This window comes from Brassica napus, chromosome C8, assembly GCF_020379485.1.
Source record: "Brassica napus cultivar Da-Ae chromosome C8, Da-Ae, whole genome shotgun sequence".
Lineage (NCBI taxonomy): Eukaryota > Viridiplantae > Streptophyta > Magnoliopsida > Brassicales > Brassicaceae > Brassica > Brassica napus.
The window spans coordinates 39,953,427-39,978,803 of record NC_063451.1 but is presented as its reverse complement, the minus strand read 5'-3'; the positions used below and the strand labels follow the sequence as shown (position 1 = coordinate 39,978,803).

At 34.0% G+C, this 25,377-nt stretch overlaps 4 protein-coding genes across 6 annotated transcripts; 2 read left to right on the top strand and 2 right to left on the bottom strand.

Moving 5' to 3' along the window:
• Nucleotides 1-116: 116 nt before the first annotated feature.
• LOC106368341 (calmodulin-like protein 4) lies at nucleotides 117-1,222 on the bottom strand. Its single transcript, XM_013808276.3, has one exon. It carries the CDS (start codon nucleotides 824-826, stop codon nucleotides 224-226), a length of 603 nt encoding a protein of 200 aa, XP_013663730.2. The 5' UTR covers nucleotides 827-1,222; the 3' UTR covers nucleotides 117-223.
• A 3,420-nt stretch (nucleotides 1,223-4,642) lies between these two features.
• Nucleotides 4,643-7,464, top strand: LOC125591181. 2 transcript variants are annotated; one of them, XM_048764809.1, is made up of 7 exons: nucleotides 4,643-4,793; nucleotides 5,113-5,267; nucleotides 5,486-5,588; nucleotides 5,666-5,766; nucleotides 6,003-6,839; nucleotides 6,926-7,076; nucleotides 7,181-7,424. In XM_048764809.1, the coding sequence occupies exons 2-6, from the start codon at nucleotides 5,133-5,135 to the stop codon at nucleotides 6,965-6,967; spliced, it is 1,218 nt and encodes a 405-aa protein (XP_048620766.1). In that variant the 5' UTR covers nucleotides 4,643-4,793; nucleotides 5,113-5,132; the 3' UTR covers nucleotides 6,968-7,076; nucleotides 7,181-7,424. The 2 variants fall into 2 exon arrangements, with proteins under 2 accessions (XP_048620766.1, XP_048620767.1); XM_048764810.1 differs by lacking the exon at nucleotides 4,643-4,793 and adding an exon at nucleotides 4,801-4,912 and having other exon boundaries at nucleotides 7,181-7,464.
• A 776-nt stretch (nucleotides 7,465-8,240) lies between these two features.
• LOC125575227 (serine/threonine-protein kinase-like protein ACR4) lies at nucleotides 8,241-11,761 on the top strand. Its single transcript, XM_048764808.1, has 2 exons — nucleotides 8,241-8,512; nucleotides 8,639-11,761. Exon 2 carries the CDS (start codon nucleotides 8,950-8,952, stop codon nucleotides 11,605-11,607), a length of 2,658 nt encoding a protein of 885 aa, XP_048620765.1. The 5' UTR covers nucleotides 8,241-8,512; nucleotides 8,639-8,949; the 3' UTR covers nucleotides 11,608-11,761.
• A 1,051-nt stretch (nucleotides 11,762-12,812) lies between these two features.
• Nucleotides 12,813-21,386, bottom strand: LOC106368346 (eIF-2-alpha kinase GCN2). Of its 2 annotated transcripts, XM_048764807.1 has the most exons (29): nucleotides 21,005-21,384; nucleotides 20,840-20,920; nucleotides 20,709-20,768; nucleotides 20,535-20,640; nucleotides 20,284-20,388; nucleotides 19,788-20,177; nucleotides 19,542-19,682; nucleotides 19,383-19,469; nucleotides 19,179-19,265; nucleotides 18,984-19,095; nucleotides 18,642-18,759; nucleotides 18,197-18,251; nucleotides 17,784-17,953; nucleotides 16,768-16,952; nucleotides 16,323-16,471; nucleotides 15,953-16,202; nucleotides 15,489-15,762; nucleotides 15,319-15,412; nucleotides 15,065-15,145; nucleotides 14,909-14,965; nucleotides 14,705-14,836; nucleotides 14,530-14,613; nucleotides 14,352-14,460; nucleotides 14,145-14,281; nucleotides 13,928-14,035; nucleotides 13,628-13,713; nucleotides 13,444-13,546; nucleotides 13,220-13,348; nucleotides 12,813-13,119 (listed from the first exon to the last, which is right to left on the bottom strand). In XM_048764807.1, exons 1-29 carry the CDS (start codon nucleotides 21,127-21,129, stop codon nucleotides 13,009-13,011), a joined length of 3,726 nt encoding a protein of 1,241 aa, XP_048620764.1. In that variant the 5' UTR covers nucleotides 21,130-21,384; the 3' UTR covers nucleotides 12,813-13,008. The 2 variants fall into 2 exon arrangements, 1 of the variants encoding a protein (XP_048620764.1); XR_007327155.1 differs by lacking the exons at nucleotides 12,813-13,119; nucleotides 13,220-13,348 and having other exon boundaries at nucleotides 13,498-13,546; nucleotides 14,145-14,277; nucleotides 21,005-21,386.
• Nucleotides 21,387-25,377: the final 3,991 nt, after the last annotated feature.

The window sequence follows — 25,377 nt, the reverse complement described above, 5'->3', positions numbered from 1 at the left end:
ATTCTATCTTGACTCATATTTTGCATGAGATAAAAACTCTAAAACACTTGGGAGTGTATACAACACATGCGTGTTCCAAGCTGGCGAAGTCACGTGGCATGCACCATTCATAGTTGTAAGAAAAAAAACCAAGATTGCTTAATTTTTTAACAATTCAGTTCAAGATTAATACAAAAACATAAAATGAAATTATTTACAGAGTAAGAAAAGGATCAAATCAGCTTTAATCTGAGGATGAGCTATTGCTAAATCCACCAGATTTCATCATCTGAAGAAACTCCTTGTAATTAACTCTACCATCACCATCTTCGTCCACTTGAGTAATCATCTCTTTACAACACTTTAGAGTTTTACCTTGCTTGAGTCCCAAGGAAGCCATCACGGACTTTAATTCTTCAACACTAATAAACCCATCACCGTCTTGATCAAACACATTGAACGCATCTCTCATATCCTCTTCCTCTTTCTCTTCAACTATCGAACCGTAAAGAGACTCAAACTCGTTTATGTCTACACAGCCATCTCCATTTGCATCCATCTTTTGGATCATCTGGATCAGATCTTTGTCTGGCATGAAGATTCCTAGATTCTCTAAAGAATCATTTAGCTCTTCCTTTGTTATGCGGCCGTCCCCGTTCTTGTCAAACATCTGAAACACTCTTTTTAGATCCACCGGGTCTGTTCTCAAAGAGCATTCCGATTCAGACGGTGGTGTGATCTTGTCGTCGGTGTACCAAGAAGGAGGGAAGAGAACTCTAAGCTTCTTGGGAACCAAACAGAGTAGAAATGAGTTTAAGAGATTGTATAGAAGAAAGACTCTCACCATAACTCTTGAACTTTAAGAACAGAGAACCAAATAAAATAAAGCTTTTAGCAAAAAAAATAAAATAATAAAGCTTTGATGTTCTGTTACACAATAGAGACTTGAAGGGAGCATTGTCTCAAAGATTGTTTTTTATAGAGGGAGAGTCGGAGAGAGAGAAGGGATGCAGTTAACATTAATTATTCGGGAAAAGATCTTTCTTAGCGTTACAATACTAAAAGCATCTTTCTTAGCGTTCCAATACTAAAAGCCAGTTCAAGCGATGCATATCAAACAGATCAAAAGGATCAAGTGAAGATCAAGTGCAGATCAAAGCAGATCAAGCGGATTAAGTGCAGATCAAGCAGATCAAACAGCTTATTACAGTTATTATAGTTGGGTCAATGATCAAACGGATCTAACCGGATTTATAATTTTAATTTAATTTTAAATTAAGTAACTATATATCCAAATATAACTATAATTATTTCGATACAATTTTATATCATTGTTAGAATCTAAATGATATGAAAATAGAAAAAATTAAATGATATAAAATATGACGAAAACTAATTTATTTAATGTATTAGAAAAATATGAAATTTTTATGATTTTTAAAGCACTGCAATTTTTTACTTGAATTTAAAATACATGATTTTGATATCGAATCAGGTTACAATTTTAACGCTGGATTACAGTTTATAATGAGAATATCAATTTAAAAATAGAGTATATATTTAAATAATAAAGTTACAATAAAATACATAATATATAAATAAAATACATAAATAACAATAAATATTGCATTAAAATTATGAAACTGTATTTTAAAATTTAAATATGAAAATGTTAGTAATTGACCAAATGTGTCTATCTTCCATTAATATTTATATATATGTGTATATATATATATATATATTTAAGTACAATATTATACATTTACATAATTAAAAAACACACACATCATATAAATAATTTAGATAAATGTTCTAACAAAAATAAAAAAAATAAGTAGACAATTAAAAAATTTTGTATTGTAAAAGTTGTAAGTTAAATAGAATGAAAATGTGTTTTTTATATAAGAATATTAAATATATTATTACTTTGTAATAAAATCATTTATTGGTCAAAAGAAAAAAAAATGAGTGAACCACCACCAAATGCTAGTAGACATAACTATACGTAGGAGATTTGTCTTTTTTTTAAAAAAAAAACAAAAATCTGATCTGCATGCAGATTTTCTGAAAAAAACAAAAAATCTGATCTGCATGCAGATTTACTGCAAAACAAGTTTTAAAACAAAAAAATAGTGAATGAGAGTTAAAATGCAGTCCTGCAACCCTTATGATCTCTGCCTCTCTCGTGGCCTCCCCCCCCCCCCCCCCCCCCCCCCCCCCCCCCCATTCATGATCTTATATAAAATCTTTTTTGATACAACCGTTCATTAACCTAGACGTTACCTCTTTGCTTTGTATTTTAACCTTTTGGATTTGGAGTCTAGAAAAAAAATCGAACGAGTATTCCAAAAATATTTTCATACATCTCCTCCGGGACAAAGTGTAATAATTTTTATATAATAAAAGTGTAATGTACTATGTTCACTCCGTTTCATATCAAGTGTTGTTTTACTTTTTCAAATTAGTTTCATTAAAAGTGCTGTTTTACATTTTAATGCATAACATTAAATGAATTTTTCAACTTTTACTTCTATTTCTAATTCATTAATTAATAAAAATAAAAATAAAACAGCGTATTAAATAAGGAAAAAACAGAAAAAATATTAATTTTTTAATTTGTATATAAAAACTTTAAACTATATTTATTTTGAAACAGAGATAAGATAGTATGTTAAACATTAATTAAAGAGTAAGACTCTATATAGTCACTAAACAAAATACAAACACTAGTTGACAATTTGGATATTATAGTGAACTATAATATACAATTTCACGTTATCTTTGTGTCAATATATATTTAAAACATTTTGCTATCTATGTAAAAGTTAAAAGTAGATTTAGGTGGAGTTTCTGTAGTCTATAAAGAATGATAAAAGAGTAAAAGAGACAAGGTTAGTAGTTGGACATATTAATTTAAAATTATAAAAGTTGGAGAATACGCGTGAAGAAGTTAGATAGTTTAAAAATGAAGGATTATTCAATTTTATTTTATAGAAATAAGCAAAATTAATAATTATTCGTTCCGTAAACGCGTTGTTATAATTGTTGATGTTTGGTTCTTGTCCCCATTTATTGCTTAATAAACATGAGTATTAGTGCAGCACATGTCACAATAGGAGAGGATGACGGCCGTTAGAGTATGACCATTAGTCAAGTCAAATATAAATATTGGAACAAGTAAAACATACTCTATACTGGAATCAAGCAATATTAACACTAAGTTATGAATATTTTCGAAAAGATATGTTGAGTACGTTTCATACACTTGTTTTTATCTGTAAAACTAGTATTACCAACTGATGTTTTGTTTAAGCATAACAAAAATAAAAACAAAAATTTCCGCATAATTCGTATCTAATATATAAAAACTCCGTAGATTCTGACGGGGTGTATAAACCTGTAAGGGTATCCAATCACACTTGTGAGACTACTCGTGTTATAGTTGTCTTCCAGCTCATCCAAAGCCACTACTACTCATGATCCTTGATTCTTACTTGTTATTTATTAATTTATAATTACGCAGCTAATTAAATATTGTAGTAATACTGTAATAGCATTGAGGAATAATGAAAATCGAACAATGCTAGTACTTTAACAAGTTTTACTTCGATATAGTACTTTAACAAGTTTTACTTCGATATCTTGTTCTGAAATTATAGTGGAGCGCTAATCTCTAAATTCACGAAATAAATCATTTTACTATTGTTCCAATATAAGCTGGTTATACTGAAAAGGGTTTTGGATTTTTGGTTAATTATATGAATAAATGCTGATAAACCATGTGATATAACCAAACATACCTAATACTTTACACCAAAAAAACATACCTAATACCAGAACCAGTTGAATTAAAATTAAAGCAAACGTAAATATACACATAATGTATATGTACAGAACCCGTATGTTGTCAATTGCATTTTGAAACTATATGCATAAGCGTAATAGTTTTGATGTAAAACCTAAATAAGCTTTTTTGAAACGAAAAATATAGTTAACCAACAAAAGATGGTGGGTGAACAAGTATAGGAGCAACTTGACCACTAGACTAATGTAACGTCTGCAACTTAAATATACTTGAAAGAATTCAGTTATAAAATTAAACCTGAGCATGTTTAGTGTCAGTTCAACTAATCTAGCATGATTATATATATGGAGACGATCATTTGGTTGCATGTACCGAAGGGGAGAGCATGCACGTGCTTCTCGTCAGAGACCGTTTTACACAGCCATGTTATATACTCTGGTTATGGATTGTTTATTTATTTCTCAAAAAGAAACTGATCTGTTTATAGTAGTATGGAAATGGTTCATATAGAAAATCTCTCACCATCGAAGTTAAAGGTTAATTTTTCATATTATTGTTAATAATCTGTCATTATTATGTATAGTTTTTAAATACTTATCAAACGGATTGTTAATCATACTTTTACAAGAAAATAAAATTCTAACATGGCTTCTCTAGTTCTCGTTGGAATTTGGAAAGTCACAGGAATAACTGAAAGTCCCATCCATTATACATTACTCGGATTAACCCATAACATAATCCGACTTTGATTCTCCGGATAATTTCTGTTTTATTTGCGTTCTCGGACCGAATGAAAATAAATGGGCTTTAAAACAGGCCCATATATCAAAGCCTCAAAAGGATTTGAGTTTTATCATTACACGACCACATTTGAAGACACAACAGCTTCTCATAAGTGGGCTCTTTCTGTCTATCCCTGCAGATTTCGAAATCGTACTTCTCTTTTTTCCCCAGAAATCTTCTCACACTTTCTCGGCAAATTTCCCGGAAAAAGCACCCCCATCACCAGGTATTGGCTTCTACCCCTCCCCCATTAAAGCTTCTCTCTTTACGAAAAAGTCGTATTCTTTCGATCTAATTGGGATTCAACTTTAGTCTTCCCTATGTTTTGATGTTCTGTTGTAAACAGTAAGCATTCTCTTTGCATAAAGTTTCTCTCTTTTTCCAGCTGAAAACTAGTTTCGTGTTGCTTCTAGATTTGTTAAATTGGGGAGAAATCGTTGTGACCGTTGGGCAAAGTCTTGAACTCTGTGTGTTGTAAATGTCATTACTTTGTTTTCCAAGGCTCCTAATAAAGTGTATTGCTTTTTTTTTTTTTTTTTGAAAAGGGTGTGTGTAACGGTAACAGATGGTCAGGAAAAAAGATGTGGATTTCTATTCCGGATTCTCAAGGAAAGAGCTTCAGAGTTTGTGCAAGAAGTATAATTTGCCAGCCAATAGATCAAGCTCAGATATGGCTGAATCATTAGCTTCTTATTTCGAGGTAGTTATTTTGTTCTTGTTGTTGTTGTTGGCTATTCAATTTCTTTACAGACAAAAGCTATATCTGGTTTGAAGATAATCTGGTATCATTAATGTGCATCTTTATGCCTTGTTGGTAGATAATTAATATGGTCTCACATCACATGAACTGTTGTTTTTGCTAATGATGTTACTTGTTTGGGCACCTAACCATGTGTTGTTGTATCTAATAATTTGCAGAGAAATAGTTTGAACTCAGTAGGCTTTGGGGTCGCTGGGATTCAAGGTAGTTCAGCTACAACTTCAAGAGGACCAATGAGTAGAACATGGGATGTGAAAAGAGGTTTGACGAATTTATCTTTGTTGCTTTAAGTTTTCTCTTGTAGCTATTATTGAAGACCGCGTAAAATGTTCTTGCAGATTCTTATGGTAACGAATTGAACATAACCAGAGAGGGTTGTTTTCAAAGTACAGTGGCTAGAGGACCAGGCTTTATCCTTGGGGATAGTACACAGTCTCAGGTTCGATTCAACGTAGTTTTCATTGGTTGGTTTTCTTCATAAGACTTTATAAATTGCGTACAGGAGGACTCATATCGTTAGAATGTAGCATAGTTTCTCAAATCAAAGAGATGTATTGATATAGTTGCTTAGATGTTTCTGGTCTTTCTACTTTCGACGCTGACTTCTGCATTCCTTTAACCCTCTGCCACTCTCTTGCTTGCCACAAGTTATAATGTTTCTTTGTGGGAATGCAGGAGCGAAATGGTGGTTTGAAATTGAATGAAAAGGGTCCAATGGATCCTCGGCTAGAGAATAGAATGAAAGAGGTAGACAGTGGTGATAGTCCTAGTTCGTCTTCGTTTGAGTTTCATGTCAGTATGGAAGAGGGTATTAGCCTTTCAGTTGATCTTAATTTCAATCCATCAGACTGGATTAGTAGCATGACAAGTGAGGTCAATGTATATGATAGCATCCGTCCAAGGAAACCCCCACATTCTGATCCTGGTACTGATAATGCTACAAAGTGTAAGAAACAGAAGAGTTCAGGACAAGACGAGGATGGGGATGTAAGGAGAGAATCATCTTTAAGCCCGGTAAAGAAAGACAATACTCAAGTAGCTTCTGATCATCATTCCAATGGCGAGCTGCATCTAGCACCATCTGATATACAACCGTGCAAGGAAACAAATGGGGTTAACTTGTCCATACCTGAATCTTCAGGACCTGGCCAGATTGTATCATCGTGTACCGAATCGTGTAGCAAAAGCTGCTGTGTAAATCCAGTTGACTTGGAATGTGTTGATCCACCAGGGAAGAAGTTGTCAAGTGACGCTGTCATGGTTGCTGCAGAACAGAATCATCCAGCTGGTGATGATCTCCTTGTTGAAACTCCCCAGAATCCATCCATGGAGAGTTTTCAAAAGGTGGGAGCTGGTTCTGAGTTATCATCATCAGAAGCAGTAGAGGCTTGTCCCTCAAACGCACTGTGTTCAGAGCTCATCATTGATAGAGAGGCCACTAGCTATTCTGAATCATTCAAGTTCCGGTACAATGGAGTCAAGAACTGTCTGCCACCAGATGGTGAAGAGCAGGTGAAACATCTTATTTCTAATATATTTGCTACGACCAATAAACTTAATAGTTGCGTTATGCCTTTGTGTTGTTTCTTCTTTCACAGGAAAAGAGCGAAGTTTTCAGTGAGCAGGCAAGGCTAGAGTGACTTGTTTGGATGGTGAAGCCATCCACTGTATTGTATAATACCTGATTGTAGAGATAGTCAAGATGGCCTTTTCCTCTGACCAAGTGGTTTTCTACTGCTGTTTTTTGAGGTATGATGGTGTGCTCTCTCTCTCTCTATATCATATGAATGAGAGAGCAAAAAAGTATGATGTTATATGAAGTATTTGTTTTTGGTTGTTGGCTTTACAATTAGGCCATCAAGTATATGGAGAGTTCCCTCGAGAGCATTGGGTCGAATATTACTGAAGGTTTTTTGCAATGACCTAGGGGAGATGTTAGTTTTAGGTCAGTATGCAATTCTCTTTTGGTTTCGTCCTTTTGAAAACACAATTCTATGTTTGTTATACACATCATTCACAGACCAATGTTGGAGTGGTTCGCTTACAAAACCAATGTTGAATACACCATGTTGTTGAATAGTAGCAAAGTTCTGAGTCTTCTGACTGTATGGGAATGAAACATGTTGAAGTAACCCCATGAGGATTATATAACCACAAAGTTCCAAAGAGCAAAGCCTCTGTTTACAGACCAGATGAAAGAGTATCATCTTCGATTGAATGTTGATAAGTTAGTTAAGGAGATGTTTTCAAGTAGAGTCTGTGAGATTCTGTGTCTACAATGTCTTTTTTATATGGCCTGTTTTGTTAGCGTGTGTGTGAGTAGCACGTGACTGGCCAGTGTCAAGTTCTCATCCATTGGATCTGAACCGAAAAGTTTGTTGAGTTTATGATCTTAGAATCAATGAAGGTACAACATCAACCTCAAAATTCAATGTTCAGAAACATATAGAAACTTAGGACACAGAGAGATGGTCTTATTGTGTGTGTTAGAAACTTTTGAGTCTGAAAGATGACAAACCATTTCTTTGGGGAGGCACAAGGAGATGAGAAGGAAGAAGACAAAAGAGGATGTCTGGGCCTCGCGTCTCGAGAGACCAGAGTTGAACATCTAAATACGTGCACGAAACCTCATTTACTATTTGTATATAATATAAAGTTTTAGAGACTTTCATCTATGTTTTGGTTTGCTCGAAACCAAACACCAACGGCAACGGCGCAAGTAAACAAACTCCTTGGTTGGTGTGTTAAACTCCAATGTGGCAATAGAGATGGAAACTTGTTACAGAACCTTTTGAGGGGGTTGATTGCACAAATTTGGGAAGAATATGGGAATTATTTAGAATAAAGAAAGAAAGACAGAGAAAGTTTGGTAACAATAACTCCATCATATTAAATAGCTTCACCTACATTTGCCAGTACTCAGAAGAAGCAGCTTTGGTCCGCATTAAATGCTGACCTTCTCAGTACTACAGGACACTATGATAGACCCCTCCATGACTCTCTCTCTCTCTCTCTCTCTCTCTCTTCCTATCTGGAGTTCTCAAGATTTCCATGAGCTAGTCCTGAGTGTATAACTCTAGCTCATACTTTCATCACCCACTCTCTCTTTCTCTCTCTACACTTATTTAGTCGGCAACAAATAAAAAAAAACAAGAAACCCAGTTCAAGAATCTTTACTTGGAGAGGTGCTTCTTTCTATTCTTGGAAATTTAGGAGTTTAAATGCTCTTTTAAGGATGCTATGATTGTTTTTACCTTGCGCTCTATGATCTGAAAGTGGTAAGTGATTTTGTTTTGTTTTTTTTGCTGCAGAGGAAAAAGAGAGACAAGAGGTTGTTGACATGGTTGTCTGAATTTCCCACTTCAAGATTGTTTCCTGAATCTTCGGAGACTTGTCTTCTTCTCATGGCTCCTTTGATTCTTTGACACTAGTTCATCTCTCATTGCTTGAAATTTCAATTCTCTTTGATGTTGCATGCTTCTTTGTATGAAGTAAAGAAAGGTCTCAGTTATGTGGAGGTTCTTGTGACTCTCAATCTATGGAATGTCTCAGAAAGGGAAGAGAGTAGCTAAGAAGCGTGTGGGTTGACTTTGAAAAGAAGTGTTTTGGTTCTGTGTGTAGGATGAGAATGTGTGAAAGGAGAGCATGGGAAGGTTGGAACCTCCTTGCAAAGCTTGTGCTTTTCACTAATCTATGGCATCTTGTTTCATCTCTTGGCTCAATGTCTTCAATTGCAATCTCCTATGGAGAAGGTGGTTCTGTGTTCTGTGGTCTGAAATCTGATGGGTCTCATCTTGTGGGTTGCTATGGTTCAAACGCAGCGATCCTCTATGGAACTCCTGCTCATTTCCAGTTCATTGGTTTAACTGGTGGAGATGGGTTCATGTGTGGCCTTTTGATGCAGTCTCATCAGCCTTATTGCTGGGGAAATAGTGGGTTTATTCAAATGGGAGTTCCTCAGCCAATGATCAAAGGTGCTGAGTACTTAGAACTTAGTGCTGGTGATTACCATCTCTGCGGTTTGAGGAAGAGTAGCAACATTGATTCTTCTTCTTCTTCGTCGCTAGTTGATTGCTGGGGATACAATATGACCAGAAACTTTGTCTTTGACAAACAGATTCATTCACTCTCTGCTGGCTCTGAGTTCAACTGTGGTCTCTCCTCTAAGGATAAGTCTGTTTTCTGTTGGGGAGACGAGAATAGCAGCCAAGTGATCAGTTTAATCCCAAAGGAAACAAAGTTTCAGAAGATTGCAGCTGGTGGATACCATGTCTGTGGCATTCTAGACGGGTTAAACTCAAGAGTGCTTTGTTGGGGAAAGAGCTTAGAGTTTGAAGAAGAGATCTCAGGGAACTCAACTGGATCAGACAAGATTCTTGACTTACCACCAAAAGAGCCACTCTCAACAGTTGTTGGTGGGAAGTTTTATGCTTGTGGGATCAAACGGTATGATCATAGTGCGGTTTGTTGGGGATTCTTTGTGAATAAGAGTACAACTCCTCCTAGAGGAATGGGCTTCTATGATCTTGCAGCAGGGAACTACTTCACTTGTGGAGTACCCACAGGGAATGGTATGCCGCCGGTTTGTTGGGGTCTTGGTTTCCCTGCTTCTATCCCTTTAGCTGTCTCACCAGGACTGTGCAGAGAAGCTCCTTGCCCTCCAGGAAGTCATATACTCGGTGGCCCTTGCAAATCTCCCGGCTCTCACATTTGCTTGCCGTGTAGTTCCACTTGCCCTCCTGATATGTATCAGAAGAGTGAATGCACAGAGAGGTCTGATCAGATTTGTGCTTACAACTGCTCCACTTGCGTCTCTCCTGACTGTTCCTCAAACTGTTCTTCTTCTACTTCATTGAGTGGTGACGGCAAGCCAAGAGGGAAGTTTTGGTCGATGCAGCTACCTATTGCAACTGCAGAGATTGGCTTTGCGCTTCTTTTAACCGCAGTTGTGTCGATATCAGCGGTTTTATACGTTCGGTACAGACTAAGGCATTGTAGGTGCTCAGAGAGTGATGCAAGGTCGTCCAAAGACTCAGCATTCACGAAGGATAACGGGCGTCCGGATCTTGATAAGTTGCAGAAGCGGAGAAGGGCTAGAGTGTTCACCTACGAGGAGCTGGAGAAAGCTGCAGAAGGGTTCAAAGAAGAGTCAATAGTAGGGAAAGGGAGCTTCTCATGTGTCTACAAAGGAGTTCTGAGAGATGGAACCACTGTCGCTGTGAAGAAGGCCATAATGTCATCAGACAAACAGAAGAACTCAAACGAGTTCCGCACCGAGCTTGATCTGTTGTCAAGACTCAACCATGCTCACCTCCTTAGCCTTCTTGGCTACTGCGAAGAAGGAGGAGAGAGGCTTCTTGTTTACGAGTTTATGGCGCATGGCTCGCTCTACAACCATCTTCACGGTAAGAACAAGGCCTTGAAAGAGCAGCTAGATTGGGTTAAACGAGTGACCATTGCTGTACAAGCAGCTAGAGGAATCGAGTACTTGCATGGCTACGCTTGTCCTCCTGTCATCCACCGTGATATAAAGTCATCAAACATTCTTATAGACGAAGAACACAATGCTAGAGTAGCTGACTTTGGTCTCTCCTTGCTTGGTCCTGTTGATAGCGGCTCTCCTTTAGCAGAACTGCCAGCGGGGACTCTCGGTTACCTTGACCCTGAGTACTATCGACTACACTATCTCACAACCAAGTCTGATGTCTACAGCTTCGGAGTCTTGCTTCTCGAGATCCTAAGTGGAAGAAAAGCTATTGACATGCACTATGAAGAAGGGAACATAGTGGAATGGGCGGTTCCTTTGATCAAAGCTGGAGATATTACATCAATCTTGGACCCGGTCTTGAAACAACCAACCGAGGTAGAAGCTCTGAGGAGGATAGTGAGCGTGGCTTGCAAATGCGTGAGGATGAGAGGCAAAGACAGACCGTCAATGGATAAAGTGACAACCTCACTGGAGAGAGCTCTCGCGCAGCTGATGGGGAACCCGAGCAGCGAGCAGCCGATATTACCGACAGAAGTGGTTCTTGGGAGCAGCAGGATGCACAAGAAGTCGTGGAGGATCGGTTCGGAGAACACTGAGTTTAGAGGCGGGTCGTGGATAACTTTCCCTAGCGTGACGTCATCACAGAGGAGGAAGTCTTCAGCTTCTGAAGGTGATGTGGCGGAGGAGGTGGAGGATGAAGGAAGGAAGCAACAAGAGGCGTTGAGGAGTCTTGAAGAGGAGATAGGACCAGCTTCTCCTGGACAGAGCTTGTTCTTGCATCATAATTTCTGAAAAAGAAAAGAAGTGTTCTCTCTTGACATATATAACTTAAATCACTCTGATGTATATTGTGTTTGCAAGACATGAATGTAACAATGAGAGAGACTCTTTAAGAAAGAATGTTTGAAGGTTTTTTCTTATTATATTTACCAAGTTCCTTTGTATATGGTCGTAATTGTTACACTTAAAGATTTGGTCATACTCAATTTGAGTTCTCATTCGTATACTTTCTTGAGACTCTGCAATGGCCTTAAGCGCCTGAGAGGGTAATGGGAGCAAACAATGAGAAAGAACACTAAACCAACACTAAACCCAATGGATTATGATAAAGAGTTAGAGCTCCGTTTTTGAGTGAACAACCAAACGTATACCTCAAGTAACTACAACCTCTCAGGTTATTCCCCTATTTTTACCTCTAAAATAGAGGAACTCTATAATATAAATGTGTTTTGCTCCAATGTATTTCTCTAAAATAGAGATCTCAAAATATAGAGCAAAATATAGAGGAATGCTATTTCTTCCTCTATAAATAGATGAGAAAATAGCAATCTCTATTTTAGAGGTAGAATTAGAGGTGGATTGAAGTGATTTTGTGTTTAAATGCTATTATAGAAGTAAAAATAGGGGAGGGTTGGAGATGCTCTTAGAGAGTTTTAGTTTATTTTAACGACATGCACGTCCGTGGAATTAATTTTATATCTTTTTATAAATTGTTTAGTAACGAACAAAATTTACTTTCAAACCCAAAAATCTGATTAAAAAAAATGATCTATATCCGAACGGATCGGTTAAATTCTTGTCATGAATAGTTTTGTGAAATTATTTTGGTTAACACGTAAAATAAATATTATCGAATTATCATGGTAAACATAATTAATGAAATAATTAGAAAATGTGAAAATAGAATGTAAAAGATGTAAGCCAAACACTTAAAAATACATAAATTCTATTTTGTACTATGTAATAAATGAAATCGAATTAATTAGAAAAATCAATAAATGAAGTGGTTATAATTATTGTAAAAAATGGTTATAATTAGTTAAGAAAAAAAAAGAAAATATATAAACAAACACTTAAAATTAGGAAAATATTATTTTGTCCTTCAATATTATAGCAAATTACTCTAATTCTTATTGAAAATATTGATATAAACACAGATTATTACAATATTAAAATTAAGATTAAAGGTAAAATATCACTGAAAATATGTCGTAAAATATATAAAAAAAATATATATTTAATATTAAACAATCAGATTCCTAACCATTTTCTTTAACTATTTTGCAAGAGAATCAAACAACTAACCGAGACCAATATATACAAGATGGTGAATGATAAAAAACTGTGATCTGAGTGTAAATAATTTTCATCAAGCAAAAGTGAAAACAAAAGTTAGATCTTTCTTTACTCTCTTTAGCTCCAAACGGAGGGGTTTCTAAACTGAACAGCCATTGCAGCCAGCAGGAATCTAACAAGTTCTTCTCTTTGTACCACTTTCTCCTTCTTCAACTCAAGGTGCCGAACCTGCAAAAGGCAAATGTCCAGAGTCGTTGTCACAAGTTTCTTCCAAGTCGGATGTTTACTAAGGCTTAATCACAGGTCGTGTTCTATTTTTATTTCTTACCTTTACAAACTCTATTTGATTTTGAGCCACACCAGGCTCTGTGATAATCACTAGACATTTGATTTCATGTTCGTTTGCATATTCATACTGCTCTGTAAGACTTGGATCAGGTGTTGGAAGAAACTCAGCCTGCCAAATATAACATACAGACACATTAGTAGATGTTAAAACAAACGTTATCACCAATCAGATATAATGAAAAGACAAAACATGCAAGCTTTTACCTTTATACTTTTTTCCCATAGCTCCGCAACTAGCTCCATGCGCTGGACCAGTAAACCGCCACCTCCTCTTGAACAAACAAGTACACTGGTGTTGACTTCATTTCTGCAGCTCAATACAGATTATGGATGAGTCAGATTCTTCCGTTTTAGATCATGAAAAGAGATGCAGAAAGTAACAACACACCTAACAGGCCTTAGATCCATAGGAAGATGCTGAAATATTGTCTCCAGTGCAAGACTGACGCCAACAGCACCAGGGAGATTCATTTTCTGGATGCCGTAACAGAGAAAATGTCAGTAATCAGTTTTACCATTTCATAGCGATACCATTTTGTAAGAGGTTAAAAGATTCATTCATTTTCTCGGTTTCAGCTATCTATTTGTTCAAAAACCTGAAGTATCTTATTTATATTAGTAATCATAATCAATGATAGATATCCTAATTTCTCTTCATGAAAGATGAACGTACTTAGAAAGAACTTACATATTCACGATCACACACTTGATGAACCAAATCATCATAACGACCACCAACACCAAGTAAAACGCCATCATTAGATGTCCCAGTGCTATTTTCTTTGGTTAAGAAAACCTGGCAAATTGTATTAGTTCGGGAGTTAGCAAAGTAGCTTTGATATTGATAAACAGAGATTTGTCTTATAAATATTAGACAAACATCCAAAAGCTACATTCTCTTGTACCTGAAAGAACAAATTCCGGTGATAACTTTCGGTAGGTGGCATCAGAGGATCAATATGAACATGCTCTTCTATTCTCCAGACTCTTAAGTAGGTTAAGAGGTTTGACAACTCATCAAGTGCCTTGCGTGTAGGTCTATCTGCAGCGAAGTGAAACCAATAATATAATCAGGTAGACAAATTTATAGAAAGTCAGAGGTTAGATTGTACCAGCACGCAGAGCTCCCCTTAAACGAGGAAGTGCTTGATCTGCAGCTCCACAAAATCTTGAAGCAACAGTCTGAAGCCTATTGACAACAGCTTCAGGTAACTTCAACTCCTGGCAAGCAGGAAATTTCGAGTAAGACACATAAAACTACAATTTTGATTTGTGATATGATTATCAAACCTGCAGAAGTTGACGCCTTATGAAAACCCATTTTAGCTTCCTCTCAGATGACTGAGGACGTAAGGATCCCATCATGGAAAGAAGCTTCAGAACAGGAAAAAGAAATGGTTAGGACACTGACAAAAAAAAGCCATTCAAACAATGAGCCTTATCCTTGAACTAACAATAACCATACCTCTGCAACCTTTCGCCTATGCTCTGCCTTAATCCCTGCCCAAGACCAAATCGCATCCAGCAAATCTCCATGATTCAAATGAATATCACAAGATCCACGATGAAAGATGTGGGTTGTGATGTCCACTATCACCTGCAAAGTTGGTAGATTAAAATGGAGACTGAAGCTATCTATATTTTTAATGTTTGATAAAGAACTTCGAACCTTGAGAATTTCTGCCTCTGTCAGAGATGTTGTACCTCCAACAATGTCAAAGTCCGCCTATTAACAATCAAACATCAAAACATTTGTAAGCACATGCTCCTTATCACAGAGAAAATAAAAAGGTAAAATGGGAGAAGGAGTGACCGAGCACAATACCTGAAGACAAGGATTTGGTGGAGAGTGGCCAATTGCTCTCCTGTAGACATGGGAGATCTCATATCGCTTGAATGAGGATTTCTGCATTCCAGAATTGAAGTATGTCAGTACGTGTATTAGCAAAAACAAAGTCTCTTGTAAACTAGCATTCAAGATTTAAACATCTTTACAATTTGGGATCATGCTGAGCACTAAAATCTTATAGAAAAACACACACAAGCAACACTAGAACCATATAGAGACCAAAACTGGACCTGATTTGCGCTAATCCAATGCACAAAAGGCAGTCGTAGCTCATAGCATAGTTCAAGCATATCTCCTCCATTACTCAAAAGTTTTACAGTTTTCCTTCACAGGTAAAAAAAGTAGATAAAAAATCTAATTTGGGTGACAAATAATGGAAAGTAGTAAGTAAGATGTATACCTGCTATATTGGGGGCAATCACTAAGCAAACGCATTGGGATGACCTCTAGATGTTTCGCACAATGCTGCCTAAAGACTTCCTTTGTGATTTCAACAACATAATCACGACGCTGGGTATCCATCTCAGTGTACTGAACATAACTATCATCTGCACAAACTCTTGATCCACTAGCCTGATGGCACTTCGTCTCCAATACTTCTTCATCAAATATCACATTTACTACTCTATCATAAACACTTGAATCTTCAGAAGTTTGCATTATTCTTAGGATATCTGAAATTCAGAAAAGAAAGGGTTACTTGATGTTGATGCCCACCCAAAAGAAGTCAAAGTAAGGGATACCACTTTGAGCTCATAAGAAACAGAAAACACACACACTACTAACATTGACTAGACCTAGGAAGATCAAGCCTATGGGTTAATAGAAAAATAACATATAAACTGGTGGCAGTAGAGAACTCACTGTCCAGTAACTCAGATTCCATTCTGGGAGGAAATGCATGCCGAAGAAGTTCTGTAGCAGAGGGGCGATTAGATGGACTTGGAGACAGCAAACGTCGCAGTAAAGAAGCCTGTTCGGGAAACTCATTTACCCATTTGAGAGGTAGTTCTCCTTTCAGCTTTAAATTAGTTAAAATAACGTGCCTCTCCATGGCGGTTCCAAAAGGGTGCCAAAGTTCGAAAAACACAACCCCTAAGCTATACATGTCAGCCTGTAATTCAAAAACATCATTTAGAAACAAAGAAGGAATAAAAATTCATTGAGTAGCAAAATAAAAAAAAAACATATTCAAACATTATGAAAGTCAGCTATAAAACCAACAACTACCAACCTTTTCATCGATCTTAGGCCAACTTTGTTCAATTTCAGGTGCTGTGTAAAAGTAAGTACCAGCTTGACCAGTACTATCAACTCCGCTTCCAGCCACATCCGTAGAGAAGCCCCCATCTTGATCCAACTGTTCGAGCTTCAAGAACTTTGCTGACAAGGTTAAAAATGCATGTATTATTTATGTTTTCCATATGAGAGTCAAATAATCTTAATATAATGAAATGACTAAGGTGATTCGTTTAATCCAAGACTTGAACAATATAGTTGGTAAAACTCATAAGTCTAATATGCTCACCACTTAAGATAATAGAACACAAAAAATCTAGCATGGCAGTGAACCTGCCTTTGTTACACTATTAGAGAGCTAAAACCTAACATAGAGACGCATATGACCACAAACATACAAAAAATTAAATCAAAGAAAAGCATTAAGCATGGAAGCATACCAAGACCAAAATCCCCAATTTTGACATCATTCCGGGCGTCAAAGAAAATGTTATTAGGTGTAAAATCTCGATGAATTATCCCTTGTCCATGGATATGAGCTAAGCCTTCGACAATTTGGCGAATTAAATGCCATGCAAAATCTTTGTCGAAGTGATTATATGATTCAAAAACCTGCCGCAGAGTCCTTGAACATAATATGAAACAAGAGAAGTAAGAAGGTAATACACAAACTCTGAACAAAAGTTATACTACAGAAAATAATAACACACATAAATCCTTGGTTCAAAATGGCGCATGGCGAGGTGAGGCGATGAGTGTCTCGCTTCTCGCCTTGCGCCATGGCGACACAAAGCGCTCGCTTTGTGTGTGAAGGCAAAAACTATAGTGCAAAAATATAGGTATAGATAGAATACAAGTTTAGAACCAAAGTGCAAAACAGAGTACTTATTAGTGAACAAAAAGATCAGGAGAAACATCAAACATCAAAGTCGTCAAATAGAGAGAAGAACAATAGCACATGGAACCCTAACTTTAAACTTAGGTTACGGTATATAAGACTAACTTAGGGTTTGAAAAGAGCTTTTATGTGACGCTAAAGATGTGTTACAAATCTAACTCGGTTTAGCAGTTTAAATTTGGCAAACCAATTCGGTTTGACTTAAAATCAATTAAGGCGTTGCTTTAGGAGCCTTAGGTTTAGTAAGAAAGCGTAGAAAGCGCTCGCTTTGTGTAAGTCGCCACGCCTTGAGGTGCTGAGGCGATGAAGACATCGCCAGACCTCGCCTAGCGCCATGGCGCCAAAAGCGAGCGCTTTTTTAAACCAAGCATAAATCTACTGATCCGCAAACTGATTTCATATAAGTATTATACATTTTAAACATTTTACTCTTCATAAATATGTAACTGAGTAGGCAAAGACAATAAGAAACTTAGAAATAACTTACATAAATCACAATGCCTAGGATATGGATGGGATGAAACCATAAGAGTTTAATTAAGATTTTAAACCATTTACCTGGGACAATACTCCATTTGGATATACAGATAAGTAGACTCAAGCTTATTGTTCTGCTCAGGAATTTCAGTTGACACCGCACCTGAGTAGCTGAACATTGAGCTCCCTACAGTTTTTGATCCCCAATTTGCGCCAGCATAAGGATCAGCAACCCCTGATTCGAACCAGGCCTATTTCCATGAAATATAGAATCAGTATCAAACAGAACATAGGCAATGAACATATCACAATGACAATTGACAGCAGCAGAAATTCCATAAGACAGATGATGAAACAATGAACATTATGGTGAAATACGGACAGATACAATATGTACTGCGTAGGTACACATGGCTGATGTCCAATATGCGCAAATCTCACTGAGTGTAGTCATTGATAAGTAGAAAGCAAGGATGAGCATAAAGGACCTTTACCTGATAGTAACGTACAACATGCTGATGCTGCAAGCGGGAAAGTGTTGCTACTTCTCTAAGTACCTCACAACAAGCAGATACAAAAAAAAATTACCATCATACTCTAAACCATCCAATAAAAGTGTAAAATGCTCAACAGATACAACGTCAATAACAGCCTATAGTAGAGTTTTAAAGCCAATGCCATAAAGCCTGGTTTGCAGCGTAGATAGTTGCAAGCAAACAAAGCTTGCAGCAAAAGAGAGATATTTTGATGAAGAACATGCTAATCCGCATATCTCCTACTCCTACAATTGCTAAAAGATTATAGAAAGCCTTTGCCATATGGCACAGTATTTAGCTGATGTAAACACAGAAATCACCCAAGATGGTACATAGATCTTCAAATTGCTTTATGTAAATATTTTCTTCGCGAAGGCTTTCACTATGAACAATTTTCCCTTACCGAACTATCCGGTTGTCGGCAGGTATTTCTTTGTCCTTCAGTCGAATTTTCTTTACTGCATATTGTCTTCCATCCAATTTATTTTTGCACAACACTACGTGACCAAACCCACCTTGACCTGCCAAGTGCCAACAAAGTGTTTTAGCATAGAGAAAGAAAAAAAAAACCTACAAAATTGGAGAACAAATAAAATTGTTCAGATGTGAGCATAACTTTAGCAATGGCTATGGTTAGTGTCTTATAAGCCCTTGTGCAAAGATGGTATCGAATTTGATCAAGTTCACATCATCTATATCCACATTTGAAACTAAAAGGAGAAAAAAAGCACAATGGAGAATATACCAAGGGGTTTCAACTCTTCAAAATCATTAAGATACCGCGAACTTGGAAGTGACGCATTTGCCTTGCCAAAATCAGAAGGTTGCTCCCAAAACTGAGGAACTCGGGTTGAGGCCTAAAAGATAACATCGATGGGATGCATTATTTGATATTAAAATAGATAAATAGTAACCACTAAGTGTGCCAAAGGATACGCACCATGTTTTGATTGAATACATCTTCAAAAGTTCTATTGAAGTCTGGAGATGGCTTGGAAGCTAAATCTAACACCCCTTCAGACAATATCTGATGTTGTTTAAGAAAACTATAACCATTTAACAGGAGTTGAGAAAAAATTCGTAACAAAATGAAGCCAATATTGAAACTGATAATTGAAAGTTCAAATTAATGTAACAGACTTACACCAAGCTGATGCAGTTCATCGGTTATCTGTGGCAATGCCTCAGCCAAAGGCCCTTTGGAAGAGCAAGCAACTCGGAGTAGATGGACCTGTAGTAATAAAAGAAAACGGTTAGATCAGAGATGCATTAATATTTAATAATGTAGAGAAAAAAACAATACCATTAATAGATCTTGCTTGCTAATTTGAGGAACTTGATCTTGAGTTGAGGAAGCAGAAGACCATGACTCCGACTCACTTTCGGATTGATTGTTGTCATCTTCACTTGTATCATCTTGGATATTTGATCTGAAAAACGATTTCTGAAAAAAATGAAATTTCCATTAGACTATTCTAAAGTAGTGTCTCATATGTATCTTTTTCTAAAAATCAAGGGATTAAGATGAAACAGATAGACATCCCCTCACCTTCTTCTGATTTTGGATAAATCCATCTTCAGTAGAGCTACTTGAGTCAAAAGAAGAAGTGCTTGTATCATCAACATTATCCCCTTCAAGAGTATTTGGTTTCGCAATAGGAGAAGGCAATGCAACTTCTTCTTTAGCGTGATCTTCAGATCGCTTCAGACTCTTGTCCGGCTTCTCATGCAAAATTCTTGAAGCTTCTAGTGGGTGTGGTTGTACTGTAGAAACGACTCCTCTATTTTCATCTAGATTCAGACTCCAATTCCTTGAATCTTCCAATCCACTAAACAAGTCTATAAAACCATATACAAAAGGTCCAGCAGAAGAGGGTTTTGCTTTAGGCACAGCTTCCTCAATGAACTGAGCGCCTGGCTGTGTAGTCGAGCATGGAACCTCCAGAAGAAATAATTACAATAAATTTACAAGAACAACCAATGCAAACAATGAAACCCTGAATCAATTACTGTGGCATATCAGCAATTTGGATGAACATACTTACAGATTCCTCATCGTGACTGTCAGGAATTATTTCGGATAAAAACTCTTGAGCAGCTTCCACCAAGTTGAATATCATAACCCGGCCTTCACGAGCATTGGAACTTGCCTAGATATAAAGTATATATTTTTTGAGTACCTTATGTCAGCAAAGAGCACGTCTGACTAAAAATCATTGCTCATAGACTTCATAGTCCAAATCTGAAACTTCTATACACAATAAAGAAAATGTCCTGATTTGCACAAATAACAAACCTGGTCCTGAAGAAGAGATAGAAGCTTCTCCGCATCAGCTGTTGTCAACCCTTGTTCCGGAGTAATCTGCAGCTTGGGGCACTTGTAAGGATACCCTGGTAAGCATCTACAAGGAAAATTTAGTCAGAACAACAACTTAACTAATGTCATAAGATTGAGAAAAAAGATACACACCTAACTAAAAGCGTAGCGGAGATGTCAGTGTCCTCATACCCCATATCTTTAGAGTAAGGCCTGCTCGGATTACAACGAATTAGAACACCAGAAGAAACATCACACAGCACTTAAAACACTTGGATGCGAACCTTAGTTTAATAACTATTTGAGGAGGCGACGTTGAGCTAGAAGAAGAGACGACTTTGCAGTCTTCCTGAAATATCGCAGAGCTGAGAAAAAAAAAAACAAAAATCAATGATCACATTGCCTTTGATAAATCTCAGTTCAGACGAAGCTAGAGAGATAAACTTTACAGAGCAGTGATCTCCTCGGAGAGAAGTTCGTTGTCTTCATCATCGTTAGATCCATGGTCCTTCAGCTGACCTCTTCTCCCGCTATGACCTCCTCGTTTCTTCTTCTTCTTCGTACTCCGACCCATTGGGAAACCCTAGATTCAATCGAAAACCCCTTCTCCTTCGATCACCACTACTAAAAACCCCAACTCCGTAAAACCTCTTCTTCGTCTCTAGCCTACCTCTCTCGCAACAATCTCGATCTAACAATTCAAAATTTAATCGCAGAGTTGCTGCCGATGGATCAGTTTATACAAGTCTGAATGATGAACAAAAGCATCACGGCTGCTCTTCAAAGATGGCGCCAGTGTACATCTCCTTCTTTCTCCAGCATAGACCCTCTAAACGGCGGCGAAAGTTCTGACTCAATAATGGGCCTCGTTATATCAAATAGCCTATAAGTTCATTTTAGGCCCATAAGCCGCCTTACAGCTAACTGTTATCTTTTTAATACAATTCTTTTGTTCAATGAACGAGGTGTTATTCATTATTTATCTTAATTAATTTGGAAATATATAAAAATTATAAATTTTAACAATTTTAGCTTTTATATCTAATATGTAAATTTAATTAGTACGTATAATTTTGGAAAAAAAAATTCTTCATTTTTGATTGTTTGTATATCTATACTATTATTTATTAAGTGATTTGACTTATTTGTCATCTTCTCCATAATTTTAGTCAAATTGCTTACTTATCATCTTTTCCATGATTTTAGGATAAATCTATACTATTATTTATGAACTGATTTAGATTATCTGTCATATTCTCTATTATTTTAGTTAATTTGCTTGTTTGTCATCTTTTCCATAATTTTATGATAAATCATTAGTTTAATTAATATTTTTTTTTTTTGATATCTATATATTTATCATGATATTTAAAATCATGATAGACATGAACCTATTTACTGATATATATACTAATATTTTTTAAAAATATATTTCAATATATAATAAACATGATATTTAGGACATTTAATTAATAAATAGATATTAGTAATATATACCGATAATATCATCATTACTTTTCTCTCATTTATAATTTTAATGACTAATATTATAGCTAATTTCTCTGATTTTTACTGAAAATATTGATCAAATATAGATTATTATAAAATTTATATATAAGTATACTAATATATCTGAATTAATCAGTTTCTTTAGTTAAGTTGCTTATTTTTCATCTTTTCCATAGTTATAGGATAAATCATTAGTTTAATTAATATTATTATTTAATTTATTTATTTTGATATCTATATATTTATCATGATATTTAAAATAATTAATAAACATTAACATATTTTATATATTTTCCATGATTTTAAGATCTATACTATTATTTATGAACTGATTTAGATTATTTGTCATATTCTCCTTGATTTTAGTTAATTTGCTTGCTTGTCATCTTTTCCATGATTTTAGGATAAATCATTAGTTTAATTAATATTTTTTTTTAATTTTGATATCTTTATATTTATCATGATATTTAAAATCATGATAGACATGGACCTATTTACCGATATATATACTAATATTTTTTTAAAAAATATATTTTAATATATAATAAACATAATATTTAGGATATTTAATTAATAAATAGATATTAATAATATATACCGATAATATCATCATTATTTTTCTCTCATTTATAATTTTAATGACTAATATTATAGCTAATTTCTCTTATTTTTACTGAAAAAATTGATCAAATATAGATTATTACAAAATTTATATATAAGTATACTAATATATATGAATTAATCAGTTTCTTTAGTTAAGTTGCTTATTTTTCATCTTTTCCATAGTTATAGGATAAATCATTAGTTTAATTAATATTATTATTTAATTTATTTATTTTGATATCAAAATATTTATCATGATATTTAAAATAATTAATAAACATTAACATATTTTACCTATATATACTAATATTTTTTAAAATATATTTTAATATATAATTATGATTTAGATTATTTGTCATCTTCTCCATGATTTTAGTTAATTTGCTTACTTGTCATATTTTCCGTAATTTTAGGATAAATCATTAGTTTAATTAATATTATTATTAATTTTATTTTATTTTGATATCTATATATTTATCATGATATTTAAAATCATGATAAACATGAACCTATTTCACCGAAATATATACTAATATGTTTTAAATATATATTTCAATAGATAATAAACATGATATTTAGGACATTTAACTAATAAATAGATATTAATAATATATACCGATAATATCATCATTACTTTTCTCTCAATTATAATTTTAGTGACTAATATTATAGCTAATTTCTCTGATTTTTACTGAAAATATTGATCAAATACAGATTATTATAAAATTTATATATAAGTATACTAATATATCTCAATTAATCCGTTTCTTTAGTTAATTTGCTTATTTTTCATCTTTTCCATAGTTATAGGATAAATCATTAGTTTAATTAATGTTATTATTTAATTTATTTATTTTGATATATATATATATATATATATATATATATATATATATATATTAATATTTTTTTAAAATATATTTTAAGATATAATTATCATGATATTTAGGAATTAATAAATAGATATTAACAATATCTACCGATAATATAATCATTACTTTTCTCTCATTTTATAATTTTAATAACTAATATTATAGCTCATTTCTCTGATTTTAACTGAAAATATTGATCAAATACAAATTATTATAAAATTTATATATAAGTATACTAATATATCTGAATTAATCGGTTTCTTTTGTTTATTCGGTTTGATCCCTTAATATATTGAACCATATTCATATACTGATGTTTTCTAAACATAACATCCTCAGTACTTCCAAATCCAGACTATTTTTTCTATTTTGGTTTGGTTCGGTTTTGAATAGTTTGGTTTTACCAGATTGAACACTCCTAAACTATTGTTATTTGTTAATGTTTTATATTTGTGATTTTTTTTATAATCCTTTTAGTACCACATGATTTCTTTTATGTCCAAATACAATATGTGTTAATTTCACATACAAAATTTCCTAATTCACTTATTACTATAAAAAATATTTTGATCTAAAATCTACATAACATAAATAAAAATATGAAACAAAATAATACAATTTAATACATTGATTATCAATATGAATATTGAAATTTTATAATCTATAATAATTTAAAATTTGTATCTAATTTAATTATTATTATTTTATAAAAAAATAGAATTAAAAATTGTTAGATGTATAGATATATTAATCCACACAATGTGCGGGACATCAACTAGTTTAACCAATTATTTACAAATATATAAATTTATTCTAAAATAAATTTCATTGCTAAATAATTGTATAACTTAAATTTAAAATTAGAAATTATAGAACCAATAAATCATAATTTAAAATATAATCAATATATACTATCCAATTTATTTTACATTTTTAAATCCATAAAAATAAACAACCAATAAATCCACTTATATTTATGAGATTATAAAACTTTTCATCTATATTATTAAAAGAGAAGTACCCATTTGAAAATGTTCTTACTTCATTAATTAAACTTCTTTTTTTCTTGTCATTTTCAGTTGCATTTATGAAATATCCTAAAACGAATAAAACTGCATAATTTATTACTTGTCTTTTCAGTTACATTAATGAAATATGCTTAAATGAATTTAAACTTCCTATTTTATTGTTTGTCTTTTTTAGTTACCTTAATGAAATATCCTTAAATAAATTTGGACATAATGTCATTTAATCAACAAAAAAAACTCATGAGTTATCCCTACGTGCATAATTTTAATAATGGATATTTTTAAAAACGTGCATCATTAAAATGTTACCTAAAACATGCATCACTAATATATAACATGCATCAATAAAACTAGAATTTGACTCACACAATTGTACGGATATTATTTTCAGTTGATTAAATTTAAAAATAATTATTTATTCAAAAAATATTTAAGAATGACTATGTTTTTAAAAATTATATGGTATTATTTGCTCATAACTCATTTGTCATTTGATAAATTGTTAGAAAGAAAATTTTAGCATAATATAACTCAGTTGTCATTTGCTAAATTTATGGTTTTTATTTATATTTTTTATTATTTAATTATAATATTTTCATTTTATATTTGAAAGATAAATGAATTTTCTTTCAAACAATATTTTTGTAAATGTATTTTTTAAAAAAATAATCAATTAAAATTGTTATTATCATTGAATATCATTATTTTTGACATAATTTGAGTTTTCGTTTACATCAAAACTTATCATATTTTAGGATAATTTTAATTTAAAATGTAATTTTCATATTTTTCAAACAAATTCTAAAAATA

Bases quoted from the DNA above. Each gene is read 5' to 3' on its own strand.
- LOC106368341 (XM_013808276.3), bottom strand. From the start codon at position 826: ATGGTGAGAGTCTTTCTTCTATACAATCTCTTAAACTCATTTCTACTC.
- LOC125591181 (XM_048764810.1), top strand. From the start codon at position 5,133: ATGGTCAGGAAAAAAGATGTGGATTTCTATTCCGGATTCTCAAGGAAA. The intron at 5,589-5,665 runs GTTTGACGAATT...ATGTTCTTGCAG, and splicing joins AACATGGGATGTGAAAAGAG to ATTCTTATGGTAACGAATTG. The intron at 6,840-6,925 runs GTGAAACATCTT...CTTCTTTCACAG, and splicing joins CACCAGATGGTGAAGAGCAG to GAAAAGAGCGAAGTTTTCAG.
- LOC125575227 (XM_048764808.1), top strand. From the start codon at position 8,950: ATGAGAATGTGTGAAAGGAGAGCATGGGAAGGTTGGAACCTCCTTGCA.
- LOC106368346 (XM_048764807.1), bottom strand. From the start codon at position 21,129: ATGGGTCGGAGTACGAAGAAGAAGAAGAAACGAGGAGGTCATAGCGGG. The intron at 19,683-19,787 runs GTGAGGGGATGT...CATTTTTTTCAG, and splicing joins TTATCCAAAATCAGAAGAAG to AAATCGTTTTTCAGATCAAA. The intron at 17,954-18,196 runs GTAAAGGTCCTT...TCATGGAAATAG, and splicing joins ATGTTGTACGTTACTATCAG to GCCTGGTTCGAATCAGGGGT.